The sequence below is a fragment of the Mytilus trossulus genome, chromosome 14 (assembly GCF_036588685.1).
Source record: "Mytilus trossulus isolate FHL-02 chromosome 14, PNRI_Mtr1.1.1.hap1, whole genome shotgun sequence".
Taxonomy (NCBI): Eukaryota; Metazoa; Mollusca; class Bivalvia; order Mytilida; family Mytilidae; genus Mytilus; species Mytilus trossulus.
This window is the reverse complement of record NC_086386.1, coordinates 49,508,149-49,530,493: the sequence shown is the minus strand read 5'-3', so window position 1 is coordinate 49,530,493 and position 22,345 is coordinate 49,508,149. Positions and strand designations below refer to the sequence as shown.

At 31.7% G+C, this 22,345-nt stretch overlaps 1 protein-coding gene across 8 annotated transcripts in view; it reads right to left on the bottom strand.

Moving 5' to 3' along the window:
- Positions 1 to 402: 402 nt before the first annotated feature.
- Positions 403 to 22,345, bottom strand: part of LOC134696016 (Krueppel-like factor 6) — a 54,342-nt gene continuing 32,399 nt past the window's right edge. For 7 of the 8 annotated variants that reach the window (XM_063557548.1, XM_063557549.1, XM_063557554.1 and 4 more), the window contains 5 exons: positions 14,875 to 14,974; positions 9,990 to 10,083; positions 8,346 to 8,554; positions 6,188 to 6,361; positions 403 to 4,307 (listed from right to left, as the gene is read on the bottom strand). In XM_063557548.1, the coding sequence (XP_063413618.1) occupies positions 6,189 to 6,361; positions 8,346 to 8,554; positions 9,990 to 10,083; positions 14,875 to 14,974 (576 nt within the window). In that variant the 3' untranslated portion in view covers positions 403 to 4,307; position 6,188. The remainder of the gene's footprint in view (positions 4,308 to 6,187; positions 6,362 to 8,345; positions 8,555 to 9,989; positions 10,084 to 14,874; positions 14,975 to 22,345) is intronic. The other variant, XR_010102885.1, reaches the window with a different exon arrangement.

The following is a 22,345-nucleotide window of genomic DNA, read 5'->3' as shown; positions in this document are numbered from 1 at the left end:
CAGTATTTTTGTGATTTCACGTTTTACATTATTTGTTTGCCTGCTCATTGAGGTAAAGGATGTGCTTTAAAAGGTCAGTGATAACATTGAGGCACTCCAGCTTTCTCCACCAATATGGCTATAACATTTGGCCCCTGTGTTATAGCTGATGAAGTTAAAAAATTGTTTTAAACACTAAAAAACAGAGGGGGGGGGGGGGGGGGGGGGGAAATAACCAGTATATGGAAATCAACAAACCATTGATAGAATCATAAAAGGATGTATAAACTAGTGTGACATTGCGGTTGTAAACACTTTTTTGTCTTAATTTTGTTGGCATTCCATAGTATATAAAACCTTGTGAAGAGTTGTCTCATTAGCAATCCATATCCTCCCTTTTATAATATAGAAATAAAACTTATATATTTTATATTACTTTATTTTTTATAGACATGTATAGTTCTGAGAACATATCCACAACATTGCACAAAATATTCTTAAATAAATAAATTCTACTACAAAATGATAAATCATTCTCACATCATTGGCACACTATAAACACCAAGAGAATATGTACTGTGTTTATCTGAAATATGTAACTAAAATGATGTTTTTTGTTTGCTATTCGATATTTTACCCCAAAATTTGGGTCTACTCATACTGAATACATATCCAGATGATACTATGAATTAGAGCCAAAAGTATTGAAACAACTATCAAATCTCAGCATGTATTCATAGCTTGTAATTTTATTTTCGAATTTGGGGAGATGGATTTATATAAGAGCACTGTACTTTCTAATCCTAATTATTAAATCTTTTGTATATTTTGTATTTATGTCTTTACACTTGTAGCTATATATATATCCATATATATAACAATTTCTTAAATAAAATATATTTACAGTAAGTTTCAAGAATTCATAAAAAAAAAAGATACAAGAATTCATTGTAAAGATACAAAACAAAAACTGAGAAAATTGCATGAACTACAAAAGTAAAACTAGGTGTGTTGTCAGGGCATGCATCTTTGGCTATGCATACCCCCCCCCCCCTTTACCCCCCAATGCAAATCCACACTTTGTTAAAATGCCACTATCTGTAAATTAATAAATCAGACAAACACAGTCCATATTCTCTTGATAAGTAATCAAACAAAATGCAATAAGAAAGCATGATTATGTTCCAGTCTCACAGTTAATATCAAAACTCATCTGAGCTTGGTTACGTACAAAAGTTTACCAAGCAAGAAATAGTATTTCTTACCAGTTTTACAAAGCACTAATTATATAATTGTAAACCTGTTTAAGATAATTGCCAACATTTTCCACTATCTTGCTAACATTTGTAAAACTTTGAATCATGCACTATAATGTTTCTTAGGGGGAACATTAACAGATAAATTCATCATTTACATGATCCCTAAGTAAATATTACTTGATTTCTTGAAATATGAAAGCTTTTTTCATTGCCTAATTTCAAATACCAATTAAAATAGCATTCAAATCTCCTTACTTTGAAATTACAGTTTTTCCTGGTTCCGTTTTATTTCCCCATTCAAACAACTTCCAATATTACCTTATTGTTTTTAAAAATCTTGCAATCCACTGATCTACCAAACTTGATAACAAATTAGTACATTTTTCATTGTTTTTTAACTCTTCAGTTTTTCAAAAATACTCATTATATCACAAATATGCAAAATGGCAAGAAAATAACAGATTGAGACATATCATTCAGATTTTACAATTGATCCTTTATCACAAGACACCTTTCAACCCTACCCGACCCCCATTTTTTTAATTGATTTTTGAAAATCTGTTTTTATAAGTGTATCATTGATATAAAGTTTATATTAAACAATTATAATAAGCATATCAGTATTTTCAAAAGGATTAAATACTGTAAATTCTGAAATTATTGCGTGCATTTATTATTAGGATATTGTCATTTTAGACTGAAATGCGATTTTAATTTTTGCGATTTTGATAAAAATCATGGTTAATTCATATAAAAAATTTCAAAATGAGAGTTTAATTACTTTGATTATTAGCCTGTCTCATTTTTACGCATTTATTTCTGAATTTACAATACTTTTGCTCAACAAATAATGCAGCATTTCAAAAAAAAAATGTATTGCTAGTATTCAGCAGTTTGAAAAAATAAAAACTATTAGTTCGTAGAATTTCTAAATAGGACTGTTTTGTTTGTGTATGAATAGGGGAGAGCACTCTTTATTTTATACCACCATAACTAATAATCTTGGTGTGTTACAAACTGTAGTCATATTTTAAGGCTGAACTTCAAAATAAACATTTTTTTATTGATACAACTTTGACCCACTAAATCATGTTAATATACAATTATTTGTGAACAATCCCTATATTATTTCAAAATAGATTTTCTTGTACAATGTATAAAAAAATCTTAAGTTCTCAAATTCTCTTCAGGATTTTCACTAAAAAAAAGCTTTATTGGAGATTAATTTGTAAGATTAAAGCAAAAAGTTCTTTACAATAAATGATTGAAATAATTCCGTTGATTACAAGAATTTTCTCCTAGACAATTAATTAGGTATTATGTTTTTCAAAATTTATTTTTATTTTTTGGATTTTCCCAGATGACTGAAAAAGAGCTGATATTCAAATTCTCAATGGGTCTATTTCAAATGTACTAAAGAATGTGACGTTAAGGATTATAAAAACTTTATTATCATTGCATTGAAAAAATGCTAAATTGTTACTGATTTATAGGAGGGAAGGGCTTTTACTTCTTTAGGAATCAGAATCAAAGTATCAGACAGACACCTAACATTCTTTTTTTACAAAAAAATCCAAAAATCTAGTTCTATTGGGTGAGGCCCAAATTCTAATGATCATGAGATACTGACACTAAACTCTTTTTAAACTCTCACAACATGAAAACTGGCAGTCAGATTTATGTTTAGCACAAATCTTATTTACAAATGTCATGGAAACACAAAAAAAATCTATATCAATACAATTTTTTTCAAATAACAGTCAGTTTTTTAACAACTTACAACAACTACTCATCAATAACAATATAACAAATAAGTAATAACTTTCAAAATCTTGTTTAAAAAATTCTTTGTGTTGTGTATCAGGTATTCAGCAGTGAATAATACACATATATATATACATATATGTACCGGTTAAACTTTATTGCTAATGTGTAAAAAATAAAAGCATAACAAAACAATTCAACAATAAAGCAAAATCTTTTTTGTGAAATATTCCACTCTTGTAGTCTTTGTGAAATCTGTAATATTATTGTAACATGTTCTCAAAAATATAAACTTGTGTATAAAATATTCGAAATTGAAGCCAAACTAAATTTGTGAATATTTTCACTAGGAAGACATATGCTTCAGAATAAAAATACACATGAAACAAAAAGTAATTTTGCTTTTTAAAAAAATTCATTGCATCAAACTTTGATTATCGTTGAGATCTGAAAAATATATCACAGCTTTAGCCAAAGCATGCAAGCTGGCATGTACATGTACTAACTGCGATGTAAGCATAGCAATATTGTGACCTATATTCCAAGAAATTGTAAAAATTGAAATGTCAATTATGAAATAGCTGGAATTTATATAAAAAAAAGCATATGAAAATAATGTGATCTTTGTGCTGTGGTCTTTCTTAGCACAACTTTAATTTTTTTTAAATTGAAGTTAAATATAAGTTTAATACTATTAGAAAACTGAACATATTGTAAAATAACTAACTTCATATGCAATTTGCAAGAAATAATTATAACTTCATTAAACATGATTAGCGTATAAAGGCTAAATATCAAACAATATAAAATTACCAATCCAATATTTTATATGGTTAATATTCTGATATAGAAACCTGCTCTAACAATATGAGTCACATGATCAACATGTGACAACACATTCTGTCCACATGACTTTAAATACTTGTATAAACATTTGTATCTGAAAGTATGTAAACCATGTCTCTGATGAACATAAAATGGTAATGCACCAATAACAGTAGTAGCCCTGACATCTAGGTAAATAGGTTTTTTTAATGATACAAATATAAATTGTTGGGTCTATGTATCAATACATAATCAGGGCCTGGAACATTGCACATTTTGTCTTCTGCAGCTTCAGTGAAGTAATATCAACACCATATGGCTAACAGGAAAAATCTGTAGCATCAGTGAAGTAATGTCACCTCATACAGCTAACAGGAAAAATCTGTAGCATCAGTGAAGTAATGTCACCTCATACAGCTAACAGGAAAAAATAGGTATTCTTGTTTGACAAGAACAATTCAAATTAACCATTGCCTGGATCTGAAAAGAAAAGAAAAACATGAAGAAACATCAAGAATGATTAATGACATTCATGAAATTTTGTAGCTAGATTTGAAATCTATTAAGGCAGCAACCATTTGATTTTCGGGGGGGGGGGGGGTTATGGCTATGGATTTTTTTGGAAAAAAAGTTGTTTCCAGTTTTTGGAGAAAAAAATAATTTGTTTTTGACCCTGAGAAAAAAAAATGTTTGATTCACCCTCAGCTGCCACTATATGTAATGCTAAAATTGAAAGAAAAAAGTTGTTTAGACTTGTCGCCAAAAAAATAGATTGTCTTCCACCAAAGGCGAAAAAAAAAGGTTGTCAAGAAAAAAATTCCTTGAAAATCAAATGGTTGCTGCGTAAAAGTAATGTTATAAGATAATCTATCATGTCTGTAGACTCATATTCAATGATGGATATTCTTTACAATCTGCACCCACTTGGAAAATTGTAATTCTCTACAATCCTCAACCACTGGGAATTTTTTTTTTAAATTCTAAATGGATTAGGATTTTCCTATCAATATCTTGGAAATTTAAAGTAAACATATTTGTTTTTCAATACAATGGGAAGTGACTTCATCCGAACAAACAACTTTAATTCCTGAATTTTAAATAAAATCACTGAAGCGAAACAAAATTGTATCAAATAGCTGAGTAACAATGAGTTTACCGATTTACAGTACAAAGTACCGAAATATACTAACAATATGTACCGGTTACATGTAAACCTAATACTATGTACTCTTTGAACAACAGTTATCATTCATAAATTATAATTTTTATCTCTTTTTTTTAAAGACACACAAATTGCACTGTCACTGAGTGAAAAAGGTACTATTGTTTGATTTGACACTTTTTTGTTGTTTGTTATACTGACACAGGGAATACACCAGTTAACATTTTATCTGTTTGTACTAAGTCATCCCAAGGAGTGGTGGTCTCTGAGTTCTGTCAGTGTATGGAGGTGATGTGAACAGACAATTTTAGACTTTGAACCTTTTCCAAAAGTGCATTATATGTGAAACATACATGTTTCTAGAAACATTTATTTCCTTCATAACACACTTGAGATATGATTAACTGAATGTATCATTCTAAGAACAAAAACATTTTTTTTTCATAAAAAAGCAGAGGAGATATTTTCAAAAAAAATCATGCAAAACCTTCAATTGCTTTTGTACTTCAGCAATCACAAAACAGTTTTAAGTGCCAGTCTTTGTAAGAATCAGGCAATTTAGGGAAAAATCAAAACATTATCAGAAAAAAACCACCGAGCTAATCATGCTATTTAATAGTAACCATCGTCCTGAGTTAAAAATAATTGGTCTTTCGTTTGTGTGTGTCTGGTAATATCAAATAACTTGGTTAGAAAATTGGTTAAAATGATAGCAAATTATAGCAAATTACAGAGTTATCTCCCCTTATTCGTTAATTTCTAGTGCATTTCAACCAAATTGTATCTTCTATTACCAGAACAGATAATGGAAATAAATGTTATTTTTGTGCATAACTACATTTTATGAACTGAAATCAATGTCAAATTGGGTGGGGTTTTTTGGTCATGTTTTCACCACTGCCTGATTCTTAGGCAGACTGGCACTTAACTCTCACCAACAAGGAATATCTAAGACTATAAAGCTTTATTTGGAGTTTGACAATATGCAGACATTTGTCTGGAGTGGAAGGCTGTAAGTTGACTTTTGAATTTCTTTTGGTTTTTTTTGTGTCATAGTTTTCTGTCCCATTGATGCCTACATCACATCTCTATTTATCCATATACACATCAATGGACCCTTCTGAATGTAACTGTTCATTACTTGTTGCAAAACAGCATAAACATGGTTCAAACTTTACATATTACTGTAGATAGTTACCTCAATGCCTCTTCATGTGTAGCGACAGATGGTCTGAGCGTGAGAATGCCCGTTCACACACGTTACATTTAAATGGTTTGTCTCCTGTATGTTTTCTGTAATGCCGTGTTAATTCGTCAGATCTTGCAAATCTCCAAGTACACCCTTCCCAATTACATACATAAGGTTTTTCACCTAAAACAATAAAAAAATATGGAATTTAAAAAAAAAAATCTATTTTTTGAATCAACCACATAATAATTAAAAACCAAACATTGTCTCATTGGCAATCATAGCACATCTTCTTATTATTATATTATGTCCTTAAAAACTGTCAATAACTAATTTAAATTTACCCTGTAACACATTGTTTCTATTAAAAGATAATGTTTTTTCCTCAAACTTAATTAATTTTTATCTTAAAACTAGGTTCAAACATTATGAATAATATTTTCTTTAATTTATTTTTCATTGCTATAGTAGGAAGGAAATTTTCCGCATTCTTCAATACCAAAAAAAATATGTTTTTTTCGTTTTGTAAGGAAACAGTACAGGGGTCTAGCTGATAGACAGATAACATAATTTTACATATGGGTGTGACAATACCGAAAAATATATAACAGGCACCCAATTACTAAATGTTTATTTAAATGACATTTAAATTTATAAATTGGAATTTTCTACTTGGGGGAGGTATCAATTTACCAGGAAAGTAGATTAATTTCAGAAATGGGATATTTAAATCTAGTTTGCAATGATTTAAGAGTATTTATTATTAAACAATAGTAATAAATATAATAATTTCCTTAATAGACAACCCTTAGGGATATAGGTATATACTGTATATTGAATATCTCATTATAAATGAATCTGAAAATTTACAATGTAGGAATTTTTTTTTGCATAAAAATGCAGTATAATAATCGATTTTTTTTATTCAAAATCCAGCCTTGTTATTTATCAAATGGGTTTTTAAATTGTACTATAAAGCTTCTTTTAAAAGAGGCAAAATAAGATGATGTCATTTCTTCCAAAAAACATAACTTTTTTATAGTTCAAAAAACTTTTCAGACATTTTTCATTCATTCTTCCTCTTTCAAACATATATCTCCATGCGTCAATGAAAATATCAGATTTTGAATTACAAAAGATCTTTTATAAAAAAAATCTTGTTTTCAGTGGCAAATATCTTCATTTTCATAACAATACCTCACAAAAAATTTAATGAGTAATGTTGTCTCACATTTCAGGAAAAAGACATCTATCTACCTTTTAACTTTATATCCCTTTAATTCATAAAGTGAATATTGAAGTATGTAATTACAGGGTCTTAATTTTCATTTTCTAAAATACACAGCCTGGTACATAGAATACAAAATTAAAATGATAAAGAGAGTAAAATTTTATACCTCCACTGACGGGCACTCAATGACAGTGTTTTGTCCAAAAGTTTTATGAGGTCATTAGAAAGAATTTTTATTTCTTATTTTACAATTACAGTATCAATGTACAAGCACCAACAAATTTATGGGACTAAAATTGCTACCCTGATATAATACGATATAGTGGTTTAAAAAATCCATTCATTCAAAGATTCATGACTTTACATATTAAAGAATAAAGAGAATTTGTCAGGAGTGCTGACTCAGCAATAGTGCTTTGAGTGTTTGTCAACTAGAAATAAGAGTCATGTGACAATTTGGAATGGTGTTGCTGCCCAATTTTTGAGTGGAAACTTAGGAACAATTTGACCTTGCTACAAGGTCTAAGCGTTCCAGTAAATCAAGCACCCTCATGTATCGTTATCAATATGAAGCACAGAAATTAAAGTTCTTTTATAAATAGGTAACTTCCTTGTATTCAATGACATTTTTGCTTCATAAAATTCAGAATGGAGATGGGGAATGTGCCAAAGAGACAACAACCCAACTAAAGAGCAAAAAAACAGCAGAAGGCCACCACCAATGAGTCTTCAACACAGTGAGAAAATCAAATTTTCTTCTCACTTTTCTTAATTCACTGGCTAACATTATTACAACCTACCTTATAAAAAAATATTTTTTTGAGGATTCAGGGCCTTAAGCTTGCCTTTTAAATGTGTAAAGCACATAAAAAACTCAGTGTATAGTAAAAACAATTCTGGTAATGGAATTGATGAGATTCTAATATAATGACATACCTGTATGTGTTCGTCTATGAGCTTTTAGGTGGGAACTTTTTGTATATACTTTATTACAGCCATCAAAATCACATCGATGAACACGCCTCTTCTTCTCTCTATCAATAAAGGGGTCACAATTTGGCACAGGGGATAAATGATAGGGATTTGTGATTGGCTGAGGTGATGGTGCTGTGTTGTTGTTACATGTATCTAGCGACTTAAATTTACTGAAAAAGTAAATAAAATATATATAATAAAATTGAGAATGGAAATGGGGAATGTGTCAAAGAGACAACAACCCGACCAAAATAAAAAAACACAACAGCAGAAGGTCACCAACAGGTCTTCAATGTAGCGAGAAATTCCCGCACCCGGAGGCGTCCTTCAGCTGGCCCCTAAACAAATATATACTAGTTCAGTGATAATGAACGCCATACTAATTTCCAAATTGTACACAAGAAACTAAAATTTAAATAATACAAGACTAACAAAGGCCAGAGGCTCCTGACTTGGGACAGGCGCAAAAATGCGGCGGGGTTAAACATGTTTGTGAGATCTCAACCCTCCCCCTATACCTCTAACCAGTGTAGAAAAGTAAAAGCATAACAATACGCACATTAAAATTCAGTTCAAGAGAAGTCCGAGTCTGATGTCAGAAGATGTAACCAAAGAAAATAAACAAAATGACAATAATATATAAATAACAACAGACTACTAGCAGTTAACTGACATGCCAGCTCCAGACTTCAATTAAACTGACTGAAAGATTATGATTTCATCATATGAACATCAGGCACAATCCTTCCCGTAAGGGGTTTAGTATCATACCATCATAACATATATGAGAAGAACATAACCCGTGTCATGCCAACAACTGTTTTTAGAATAAATGTGTTTAGTTCCGACGCAAAGACCTTATCAGTGACTCAATATTAACGCCAAAATATGCAATCTTTAATGACTTGACAACAGTATCGTAATTATATCCCTTCTTAATAAGTCTATTCAAAGGTTTTGTAAGTTTATGAGGTGAATACTGACACCTTTGTGCTTTATAAAGAATATTTCCATAAAAAATTGGATGTGAAATACCTGAACGTATAAAAAGTCTGCATGTTGAGCTATATTTACGAATGATGTCTTTATACCGATGATAAAATTTAGTAAATGTTTTGACTAGTTTGTGATATCGAAAACCCTGGTGTAATAATTTTTCAGTAATACATAAATTTCTCTCGTTAAAATCTAAAACATTGTTACATACACGAGCGAATCGTACAAGTTGAGATATATAAACACCGTATAATATAATTTTGGGCTTCAGGTTCAACATACCATACCTACTTATTCTAATGATAATGCTAACAAAAACATTTCTGAGTTAAAATAGTTTTCACCACTTGAAAAAGTTAATTACAAATACACATATCATCTCAGTCCATTAGTTTAATCAGAAGACTTAGATACAAACACATCTCACTCAATTCTAACTGGAAGAAAATAGTACAATAAAGTATAGCCATATGCTTTATTGAATATGTGGAATTTGATAAAATTCATAAAGAAAAGTTATGAATGTTAAAAATGCATATATCATAAAAATTAACCTTTAACATTATAAGAGTTATCTTTCTTTGACCATATAAAGTTCATTTTACTTACTCTGAAGCTGCTTTTATCCTTTGTAGAGATAACAATGCAGCTGAGCCTATTTTATTTACTGTTTCTAATGTTACTGTTGGAGATTCATCTAAATCTGAAATAAACAGAAATAACTAATTACATACTTAAAGAAAACATTTCAATGGTTGCAAAATCTGAAGACAGAACAGTATCAATTTCCCAGTACTTGGAAGAACCCTTGTAATAATTCTGTTTGATTAGTTGATAAGTAGCTTGTTATGAGGGAATAGTTCAAATTGCATTGAAAATTCTCCTTTACAGTCAATCCACTTATACAATAGATACAGGTTACAGCTGAATTAACTGGGTCTGTTTTTACCTCCTTTTTTTTTTCGCAATGTTGGAGTTTCTGCAAGCACAAACTCTGTCGTAACTCAGCCAAATTTAACTTGTTAAACTGAATGATAGCTATATAGAAAAAAAAGTTGTTTTTAGAACATTTTTTATTTCTTTTAGCTTTAGTTGAACTTGATTCATCACAAAGATCAAGTACAGATCTTTAGTCTGATTTTTTCGTACTGCATTTTTCAATTTGCTAAGTCAAATAAGTAAATCAATTATTTCCATCTCACAAAGGGTTGACAAGGGAAATAACTTTAGCTACAACCTATCTATAGGATGTGTTGGCCTGTTTAATTGATTAACATCTTTAAACCTAACATTTTTTCTGATCAGCAAAAAATTACAAATTTAACTCTGAAGATGGCTACACTATATTTGACCGCATAAAATGACTCAGCCCCAAAATAATTTCATAAAACCTTCACATTTTGACGATTTAATATTAAGTTTTGGGAAATTTTATATCATAAAAATATGTCAGATGCCATAAAGCTGGTATCTTTTTATGATTAAATGTTGCATGTCTACATGTTAAGCCAGTTTAGTATTTCAAAAAGAAGATAACTGTCTACTATATCTAGATTCCTACGATCCTATTTGACAAGTATATCATAATTATGATCATAACAAACACCTGACAGATCAAGATTAATATCAAAACATTTAAGTGATGGGTGTGTTCATAAAGGGTGTGTATTAAGGAAGATTCACATAAACAAAGCATAAAATCTCATTTTTATGACAAAACTTGTTAACAAGAAACACATTTGTTTGTGTTATACATGTACCAACTGAAAAAATATGTTTAAATTCTAACTATCAAGAACAAATTTCAATGTTATGATTGTGAATTAAAACGTGACGCTTCTGCTAATTATATATTATTCAACTAATATATACCCTTTTTATTCAAGTACCCCAGTAGTAGAAAAAGATACTTAATACAGTTCTCCAGCTAGATATTGAAAGGGGCATGATGCCAGTAGAGAGCAGGGCACTTTTTTAGGTTAGGAAAAGGCCACGTTAAATATGAGACAGGTGTTACATGTGAAAGAGGACAAAAGTTTCAAGAGTCTTCTTAATACTTTATTCAAATTTGCGTGAAATCCAATGCTTTACAACATGACAGCCTTCCTCAACAAGGCAATGTACAAGTGTGGGAAATCCAATGCTTTACAACATGACAGCCTTCCTCAACAAGGCAATGTACAAGTGTGGGAAATCCAATGCTTTACAATATGACAGCATTCCTCAACAAGGCAATGTACAAGTGTGGGAAATCCAATGCTTTACAATATGACAGCATTCCTCAACAAGGCAATGTACAAGTGTGGAAAATCCAATGCTTTACAACATGACAGCATTCCTCAACAAGGCAATGTACAAGTGTGGGAAATCCAATGCTTTACAACATGACAGCCTTCCTCAACAAGGCAATGTACAAGTGTGGGAAATCCAATGCTTTACAATATGACAGCCTTCCTCAACAAGGCAATGTACAAGTGTGGGAAATCCAATGCTTTACAACATGACAGCCTTCCTCAACAAGGCAATGTACAAGTGTTGGAAATCTAATGCTTAACAACATGACAGCCTTCCTCAACAAGGCAATGTACAAGTGTGGGAAATCCAATGCTTTACAACATGAAAGCCTTCCTCAACAAGGCAATGTACAAGTGTGGGAAATACAATGCTTTATAATATGACAGCATTCCTCAACAAGGCAATGTACAAGTGTGGGAAATCTAATGCTTTACAACATGCCAGCATTCCTCAACAAGGCAATGTACAAGTGTGGGAAATCCAATGCTTTACAACATGACAGCCTTCCTCAACAAGGCAATGTACAAGTGTGGTAAATCCAATGCTTTACAATATGACAGCATTCCTCAACAAGGCAATGTACAAGTGTGGGAAATCCAATGCTTTACAACATGACAGCCTTCCTCAACAAGGCAATGTACAAGTGTTGGAAATCTAATGCTTAACAACATGACAGCCTTCCTCAACAAGGCAATGTACAAGTGTGGGAAATTTAATGCTTTACAACATGACAGCCTACCTCAACACGACAATGTACAAGTGTGGGAAATCCAATGCTTTACAACATGACAGCCTTCCTCAACAAGGCAATGTACAAGTGTGGGAAATCCAATGCTTTACAACATGACAGCCTTCCTCAACAAGGCAATGTACAAGTGTGGGAAATCCAATGCTTTACAACATGACAGCCTTCCTCAACAAGGCAATGTACAAGTGTGGGAAATCCAATGCTTTACAACATGACAGCCTTCCTCAACAAGGCAATGTACAAGTGTGGGAAATCCAATGCTTTACAACATGACAGCCTTCCTCAACAAGGCAATGTACAAGTGTGGGAAATCCAATGCTTTACAACATGACAGCCTTCCTCAACAAGGCAATGTACAAGTTCTTAAAAAAAAATCAATTTTGTGTTCTCTAGTGAATGATGATTTTTAAAATTATGTTTTTCTTTTTGTTGATTTCCTTGGAGTACTTTGTCTTCATATAAAAGTACTTAAATGCATTATCATTATGTTATATTCTCATAGAAATAAGTTTCAGTGGATTGAGGAAATATTCTATTAAGGGTACTCAAAACTTTGTTTTTGACGAAGTCTTCTAACAAACCTAAATAAAAATTTGTTCTTTATCTTTACTAGAGATTAAATGTATGAAAATTACTGTAATATTCCCTAAATAAGTAATCCTAATAAGTAAAATCTTTATTAATTAATTAACAGGAGAACATACATAATCAATGAAAAGCCTGATTACCTACAAGCAGGTGCTGGTATAAATATAGATCATAACTTGTCATTTTTTTTACGATTTATGATATAATCTCCTACATCGCCACACCTCATTTCCACACCTAACTTCCTATATGTAATGATAAGTCATTAAAGATAAACCAGACACAAATTGTTGCATGTGTGAAATATGTATTTCAAACTTTCCTTCCTGGCAAGATAAGACATATATTAACGATCATATTTTTTCAAAATTACGTAACATTTAATTTTTTTATTTCATTCATCTTTTTTTAAACATTTTTAACATGATTTTTTTTATAATTAAATATCTTGTAGCCGAGATTATATATTTACAAAAGTGCATGTCTGTATTTGTATTAATCTATGAACATATATATGTAAGAAAGTATGTCAATTTGCAACACTTGATCTTCCAATTGATGTTTCTCAGAAACATTTTACATCACAAAGTAAATATCTTCAAGTCACAATGTCCTACAGGGTGCTTTTAACTGATGACCCTTGGTCAAAAAAGGCAGTTCATTCATAATGGAATTGGAAACTCTTCTATTGTCTTCAAGATGTTGAAATAGAAGACAGGGAAAAGTCAATCTCAAAAAAGATTGTAGATTTTGCCTATGAACTTCCCCCAATGGCCTATATGAAACTAAATAATTTTTCTAGAAAGTTTTGCTGTGTTTTCAGACCATGTTTCCTATTTATAAACCAACCACCTTATCTTTTCCCATTATTTATAGCTTCCTGATGGGATTTTATTTCCCCTTTTTCAATGAGTGTACTTTTATCCCAAACAAAAACAAACAAATACATTTCCGTCTGGATCTAATAATGCCTTGATACCATAATGAATTTACAAGGTAATTTACAACTACTAATTGTCAACATCAATTAGTTAATCAGTAATTTAATTATCCACTGGTGTATGGATTTTTAACCCAACATTACTATTACAACAAAACATCATACATGGATGAATGGATAACAACTTATGACTTCAAAACAAACCACAAAAACATTGACAAACAAATAATCGTGAAATTGTGCTTGTCACTATACGAAGGTCGCCAGGAGGACACTATCTTCAATTCAAAATCTATAAGTACAGATTCCTTTGTTTGTTTTTTTAATAAAAGAGGAAAGAAATAGGTCAAGATAATATTGGTTTGAGGACTTTTTTGTATTTCATATAGATAAGTCTCTCTTTATTAAAACTATTTCAAAATTAGAAAAGGGAATTTAAATGCTAAGCTTTACATGAAAGAATAAGTTTACTTCTACATTTTGCAAATCATTGCAAGTCTTGAATATGCCTTTGATATATACATAGATTGAGATAGAAACAGAGAACGTGTCCGAGACCACAACCCAACTGAAGAGCAGAAAAGCTCAAGGCTGCCAATGGGTCTTCACAGCAGTGAGAGCATCCTGCACCCAAAAGCTGCTTCAGTTGACACTCAAAACAATAATGTATACTAGTTCAGCGAAATGTACAACATACTTCAGACTTGATGTCATTTACTTCAAGGGACCCTGAACGGATGGGCCAGTACTAACACTACAACCTACCCTACCCAAACCAGGCCTTTTAAAACCCTCAACTTGGCCACCTAAACATGCTTAACTGATTTTTTAACTGAACCCTACCTATCAAACAAAACGTAGGTTTCAATATACATGTACTATTTTCCCCCTCGTAGTGAGATACTACTGTAAAGTATACATACCTGACGTTCCTCCTAAATCATGAAGTGGTGGTGTTCCTGAGATCATAGCGTCGTACGTTTTCTTATTTACAGACAAGTCTACTGGCTCTGTTTGAACAGGCTGGAAAAAAAATATTTCCATTAAATACTAACGTAATAGTAATTGTCTAGCTGATTTAGTCTTTTGTGTTGCAAGGGGAAAAAAGCTAGACAAGACAAGTTATTTTTGTAGTAAAAAAAATTGTCATGAATTCAGACATTGTTTGATTTTTTTACATTGTCTGACATAATTTTGTTCATCAGAAACAAATCATCTTTTTATGAGATATTAAGGAATGTCCAGCTGACACACTTTATAAAGGCAAAGATTAGATTTATCTTCTGGCCTTGCGGTCATAAAACTTTCGAGTCAGTTTTTTGAACACATACTCGAAAATCAACCAATCAATATTCTGGATTTCATGTTTGGAGCATGATTTTTGTGCTCCAAGCACTGAGCAAAGTTTTATGACTTCAACCCCTGGTCTTTCTTCAGGAAATTCTGTCATTTTCAATGCACTTTCACTTTTTTGATTTAATAAGTGAATGTTCAAGGATGGTTCTTACCTGTGAGGCCAGCATATTTAATTCTGAATTTCTCACCCCATCCACCCCTAACCTCGAACACCCAAAAAACGACATGTTTGTTCACATAATACACATGAAAATTTAGGCCACAATAAACATTGACTGGCCTCATAACTGTTTTTCCTCAAGTTTACATAGAGCTCATAATGATAAATATAAATTAGTGATTAGCATATTAGATCATAATTATCATCCACAAATCAATCATATATAACAGCCCATCAGTATTCTAAATTCAATCCTTCCATAAGGTGTGGTAGGAAGAGATACGAGATGTATGATGTTATATGACAAGTCAGTTTATTAATTTTACATTGACAATAATCGTAATTAAATCACACCTAAAACAAACTTTCTGATAGTCAACTGTCAATTCTCTATGTTGCAATACATCATTTTTACTTTAATATATTTCTCTCTCTTTACTCAAATCTTTCATACAATTTTCAACTTACATTTAAATAACTAAACCTTTTTGGTGTCTTAAATATTAAGCTTCATTTTCTATCTTTATGTTTCACTTTTTCAAACAAAATTATTCAGACCTCCTCTTCAAAGTTTTTGGATTATTTTGTTGGAATTGGATGTTATCTCATGTTCACTCTATATACCTGATTAACCTCAGATCTCTTTCTCAATATCCAGACAAAATTTGGTCTTCTTAAAGCCTAAGAAACCTGCCTAAGTCTTAACACCTGCTTTCATTTCAAATCAATACCGCAAGGTTAAAATTGACAAAATTTCAGTTTATTAGTCAGCAGATTTAAAGTTTATAGTCCCAAAAGTGTAATTTTAACGATTTATCGATTTTAATTGTTGACAAATTGTTGTATTTTTCTGTCTTATCAGTATTAGTTTTTTAAGTATTGATTTTATATTTTAATATAGGTTATCTTAAACCAATCAGGAAATCTAGCCCACTTTACTTCCTACAATGGAGTAACCATGTTCATTTTTATTGGTATACCAATATATACTCTTGACTTATTGTTTATAAATAAAAAACCAAATGAAGGGGAGTGACATCGTCAATTTCCTTATGTTTCATGTTTTCTTTATATCGATTAAGTGTGTTTACCTCGTAACTCCTACTTGTAACAAGGATATATATTAAAGTGTGTATTATCCTCTTTTGATTGTAAATCTACCAGTAATAATCAAGTACAGACAACAAGTATAATACAATAACAAATGAAATCTCACACAGAAAAGTTATCAAAAACTCTATTCATGATTGGGCCTTGAAGAAAGTAACATTCAAACATCACCCCACCCCAGCCCGTATTGTTTTTTTCCCATTGCTTATATCACCTCCTCAAAGTATTGGGATAATTGATTCTTTTTCTGTAGTTTATGCAACTAATATTCTAAGAGTTAAGGGCTATGTAGAGCACTGATTTTCATATTTTGTTGTTATGTTGTACTGTTTCACCACTGTCCAAGGTTTGGGTAGGGTTAGTGTCTTCAAACAAGATTAACCCCTCCTCATTCTGCATGTGCTTGTCCAAAGTTCATATTACTTGTGTTTAAGAATTTCTTATCATCATTTGAATCTAGGAAAACTTCAGTTATCCACAAATGACACACAGACTCCAAAACACATCAAAACTAAAAAGGAAACCTTAGATGGCAAAATAAGGTTTCTAACAGTAGAAAGTTCAAGCTCTATATTTGTCTAGCCTGTCAACACAGAAGTTGTGAGTTTGAACCATGAACTAGGTTAATAATTCTCTTTGGATTCTCTTGCTTCCCTGCACCAATAAGAACTGGGTGCTATGATGTATCCTAGCAGTGGGGGATACAGAACTTTTCATAAGGGGGGGGGGGGCTCCAGTCATGCTTCAGTGATTCCCTATATAATCAACCAAATCCCCCCCCCCCTTGGATCCGCCTATGCCTAGGATTGTTTAAGTCCAATGAAACACCAACTTAAAAGAACAAACAAACAAACCAAATAATCTACATTACTTTGAATCAAGTCAAAGACGCTGTAACATGTTAAGGTGGGTAGGGGTTGAAACAAGTGTGCCCTCCTTTGTCTGTATGGAAAAGAATTATAAAAAAAAACTTCAGAAAGACATTCAACTCAATAATGTCATCAATCAAAATCACATTACAAGTGTCAATCATAAATGGAAAACTTATTTATAATCAGACATTTGTAATATGCAGGGATATCATGTAACAAACACTTTTGGTCAATTCAGATAAAAGCAAATCCTGATAATTCAGGATTTATTTCATTAAATTGCTATCTTATCAGATTATTTTCATTCCTTGTTATCTTCATACAAAAAACTAACAAGGAAAGTTAAGTGTCATATCATAAATACAGAAGCAAAATATCATTTTATAACAAAGAAAAAACCAAACATATATCTCAAGATCAAATAATATGTGTCAACTATTTATAATACATCAACCACAAGAAATCTTTCAATATTAACTATTTCAACTAACTAGACATCAATATTATTAATAACTTTTAATTAATTAATAATCAATTTCCCCTAATTAATTACTAAATTAATTAATTAAGTACTCACCCAGACATAAGGATTGCCTATATATGACATATGATGAGAGTTTCCGTAAAGGTGATGAAGATACAACTCCTCTGCATATGTTAAATGCATTTTTTGTCTGTTTGAAAATTCACCCAAAAAATCACAAAGTAAAAACCGTTTACAACAAAAGTCACAACTGTCACAGATTATCCTTTAATAACTTCCTTTTTGGGAAACTCGTCTCTTTTTGTAATTTCCTCTTTTTTTATCGTCCAATCCAATTTCAAAGTTATTTATAAAGTTGTAAAAATAAACAAAATCCAATAAAAGTTATTTATAAATTTGACGAATAAAAAAAATCAATTGTGGTATAAAAACAATCACACTATTCCTTCTGATGTCTTATCTCTATCTTTCTTCTTTAAAGTCGTGAGGCTGAATACAAAGTTTTTATTTTGGAAATGTGGACCTGGTTACCTATCCCTGATTCAACCCAGGAGGTGACATAAATACTGATAGCAATTTGAACTTAGGTGTTTAAATACAGTTAACAGCTCAAAATCAGACCCCCTAGTTCTCGCTATGTCAATCACTTTAAAAGTCCACAAAAACATATATCCCTGAACACAAAACACTGTCTAACAATAGACCAATTCACTGAAATTATTCCAAACAACCTGATGTGTATACAAATACACAATTAAATCGGGATGACTTGGCAAACCGTTTACCTACATAAGTGATAGATTTTAAGTAGGTGTAGCAGTTTTCATCCTGACACACCTTTTCATAGACAAAGATCATTTAAGTATGTCAAGCATAGCTAATGTCTCTTACGATATGAATACATATTTTTTTCTTCTTCCTTTTAAGGAATATGATAGTCAACTACGTCAGACGAATTTCATTTTGATTTTAATATCGCTTTTTATTATGTGATGATTTAAACACATTTCAAAGCTAAAATCCATTAGTCTACCGATGCATTACTATTACCTCAATGTAAATAATTCACTTATTTTTAACAGTCTTTGATCAATCTAAATAAAAACATCATGTAAAGTAACAAAATTGATTTTATAACTGTTTTGAACTTTTTATGTTTTCTAAAACATAGAAAAAATGGAAATTTTTTATTCAATAATTAATCATTATAGCAAAATTTGAACAATTGAACTTTTATATTTGCAAGAAATTTAGTTTTTTACAACTTGAGGAGATACAATAGATGAATACATACAATAAGATAATTGTCACAATCATACAATAAATCATCCATTAATAAATTTACATGTAAAGAAAAATATGCAATAAAATTGAGAATGGAAATGGGGAATGTATCAAAGAGACAACAACCCAACCATAGAAAAAACAACAGCAGAAGGTCACCATCAGGTCTTCAATTTAACGAGAAATTCCCGCACCCAGAGGCGTCCTTCAGCTGGCCCCTAAACAAATATATACTAGTTCAGTGATAATAAACACCATACTAATTTCCAATTTGTTCACAAGAAACTAAAATTAAAATAATACAAGACTAACAAAGACCAGAGGCTCCTGACTTGGGACAGGCGCAAAAATGCGGAGGGGTTAAACATGCAAGTTTGGAATGAATATTGCAATTAAGTAAAGCTGATTGAAACCACTTTCTTTTTTTCTAAATGATCATTATTTCTTTGCATATCCACCCTCAAGTTATTCAGTTATAAGTGAGATCCATTATTATAATGACATGAGTTCATAAGAACATTGAAATATTGAAGGGGCCATTCTCAGATAAAAGATGAAAGAGATGACAAATTCAAAACATTTTTTTTTTCTTACAAAAGCATGAAACCAACTCATCATTAGCTACCCTAATTAAGATTTGTGAACCAGACATGCATTTACAATCTTGGAACCCCCCTTTTTTTTTTGGACAATCAATGTATTTGAATGGGAGCATAATAGTTGACCCCCCCCCCATGCCCCCTTTACTCTGGGTTGGGAACCCCCCCTTTTAAAATGGCTAGATCGGCCGCTGTAGTATATCAAAAATAGTACTAGCAGAGGTAGAGATGAATTAATGAAAATTATGAAATTAACCATCACCAAACATGTACACAAAGCATCAATGAATTAGATACTCCCACCATGGTGTTACCCTAATAAGGTGTATCAAATCAAGAGAGGTGGAACGATACCAAAGTTGAAAACAAACTGACAAAAAAAACTATCGACAAACAGATAACAACATATAGACAGTCTACAAAACACAACATTAGAAAACTAAATTTACACCATGATAACATACCCGTAGCCAGGGGGTTGGGACGACCCCCCCCCCCCCCCCCCTTGAAAACAAATAAGCACTGTTAGAGTCAATGTTCTGTTCGAATTGTGACTGTTAAAGTCGAGTTTGTGAGTCCAACAAACCCCCTTTGGAAATTCCTGGCTATGGGCCTGGATAATATGGTTAATGCAAAATGATAGCTTTCAATAATTTAAATGTGGTCTTTCAGCAAATGATAAAGCATGATAAATGCATATCGAATAACATTTAATAACATCAAGATTAAACTAACATACTGTTGAACATGCATATATCTTTCAGATATGTTTTCAAAATAACAAAAACAAGTTTTGGCCATTTTTATTCAGTAATAACTGTTTTTCTCAACATTCACTTCTTGGTACTTGATACAATATAGGACCTTGGTGGTTCAGGGGCGGATCCAGCCATTTTAAAAAGGGGGGGTTCCAACTATATGCTCCCATTCAAATGCTTTGATCGGCCAAAAAAAAGGGAGGTTCCAACCCCAAGAACACCCCCCCCCCCCCTGGATCCGCCACTGCGGTTTAAGTTTCATCTAAAGAGCTCATGTAATCCTGTGAGACAACAACCCAACAACATAAAGTTACCCATCTAGAGGTCAACATAGTTTGTTATCAAACACTGAATATTTTTAGCCAAGACCAGAAAACCTGTAAAAAAATAAATAGAGAACAACAAATATCTGCCTACACCAAATTTCCTGAAGGAAAAGAAATATCTTGTGGGTGGTACATAAAATCAATTGAGGAACTTAATTTCCTGTATACATATCTATATCAAATGACCTTGACCTCTGGAATTCTAATAACAAGATAACTTTAATGTTGCATATGTTCAAATATAAAAAGGATGAAAATCTGTTACATAAAAATACAAATACAAAATTTTTATATTTCTTTTTTTTCTTTTTTCTTCTTGAACTACAAAGTACTGCTAAAGAAATCATTCTCGAGAAGGATAACAAATTTTGACTAAGCAGTTTTCCAAATAACACAACAATTACCTGGTGTTGCCTAAAAATGACTTGGAATTTTTCGCTCAAAAAGTTAAATCTATATGAGGAAACCAACAGTGAAATTTTTTACCAACAACCTGCAATTATTTTCAAAAACCTTCACGGTAAAATTTCATAATTGGCATTGTCATAAAATCACTAAAGGACTTCTCTCTGCCTCTACCATATATTTTAAAATAGATTTCCTGCCTATACAAAAGCTGTAGTATATCAAAAATAGTACTAGCAGAGGTAGAGATGAATTAATGAAAATTATGAAATTAACCATCACCAAACATGTACACAAAGCATCAATGAATTAGATACTCCCACCATGGTGTTACCCTAATAAGGTGTATCAAATCAAGAGAGGTGGAACGATACCAAAGTTGAAAACAAACTGACAAAAAAAACTATCGACAAACAGATAACAACATATAGACAGTCTACAAAACACAACATTAGAAAACTAAATTTACACCATGATAACATACCCGTAGCCAGGGGGTTGGGACGACCCCCCCCCCCCCCCCCCCCCCTTGAAAACAAATAAGCACTGTTAGAGTCAATGTTCTGTTCGAATTGTGACTGTTAAAGTCGAGTTTGTGAGTCCAACAAACCCCCTTTGGAAATTCCTGGCTATGGGCCTGGATAATATGGTTAATGCAAAATGATAGCTTTCAATAATTTAAATGTGGTCTTTCAGCAAATGATAAAGCATGATAAATGCATATCGAATAACATTTAATAACATCAAGATTAAACTAACATACTGTTGAACATGCATATATCTTTCAGATATGTTTTCAAAATAACAAAAACAAGTTTTGGCCATTTTTATTCAGTAATAACTGTTTTTCTCAACATTCACTTCTTGGTACTTGATACAATATAGGACCTTGGTGGTTCAGGGGCGGATCCAGCCATTTTAAAAAGGGGGGGTTCCAACTATATGCTCCCATTCAAATGCATTGATCGGCCAAAAAAAAGGGAGGTTCCAACCCCAAGAACACCCCCCCCCCCCTGGATCCGCCACTGCGGTTTAAGTTT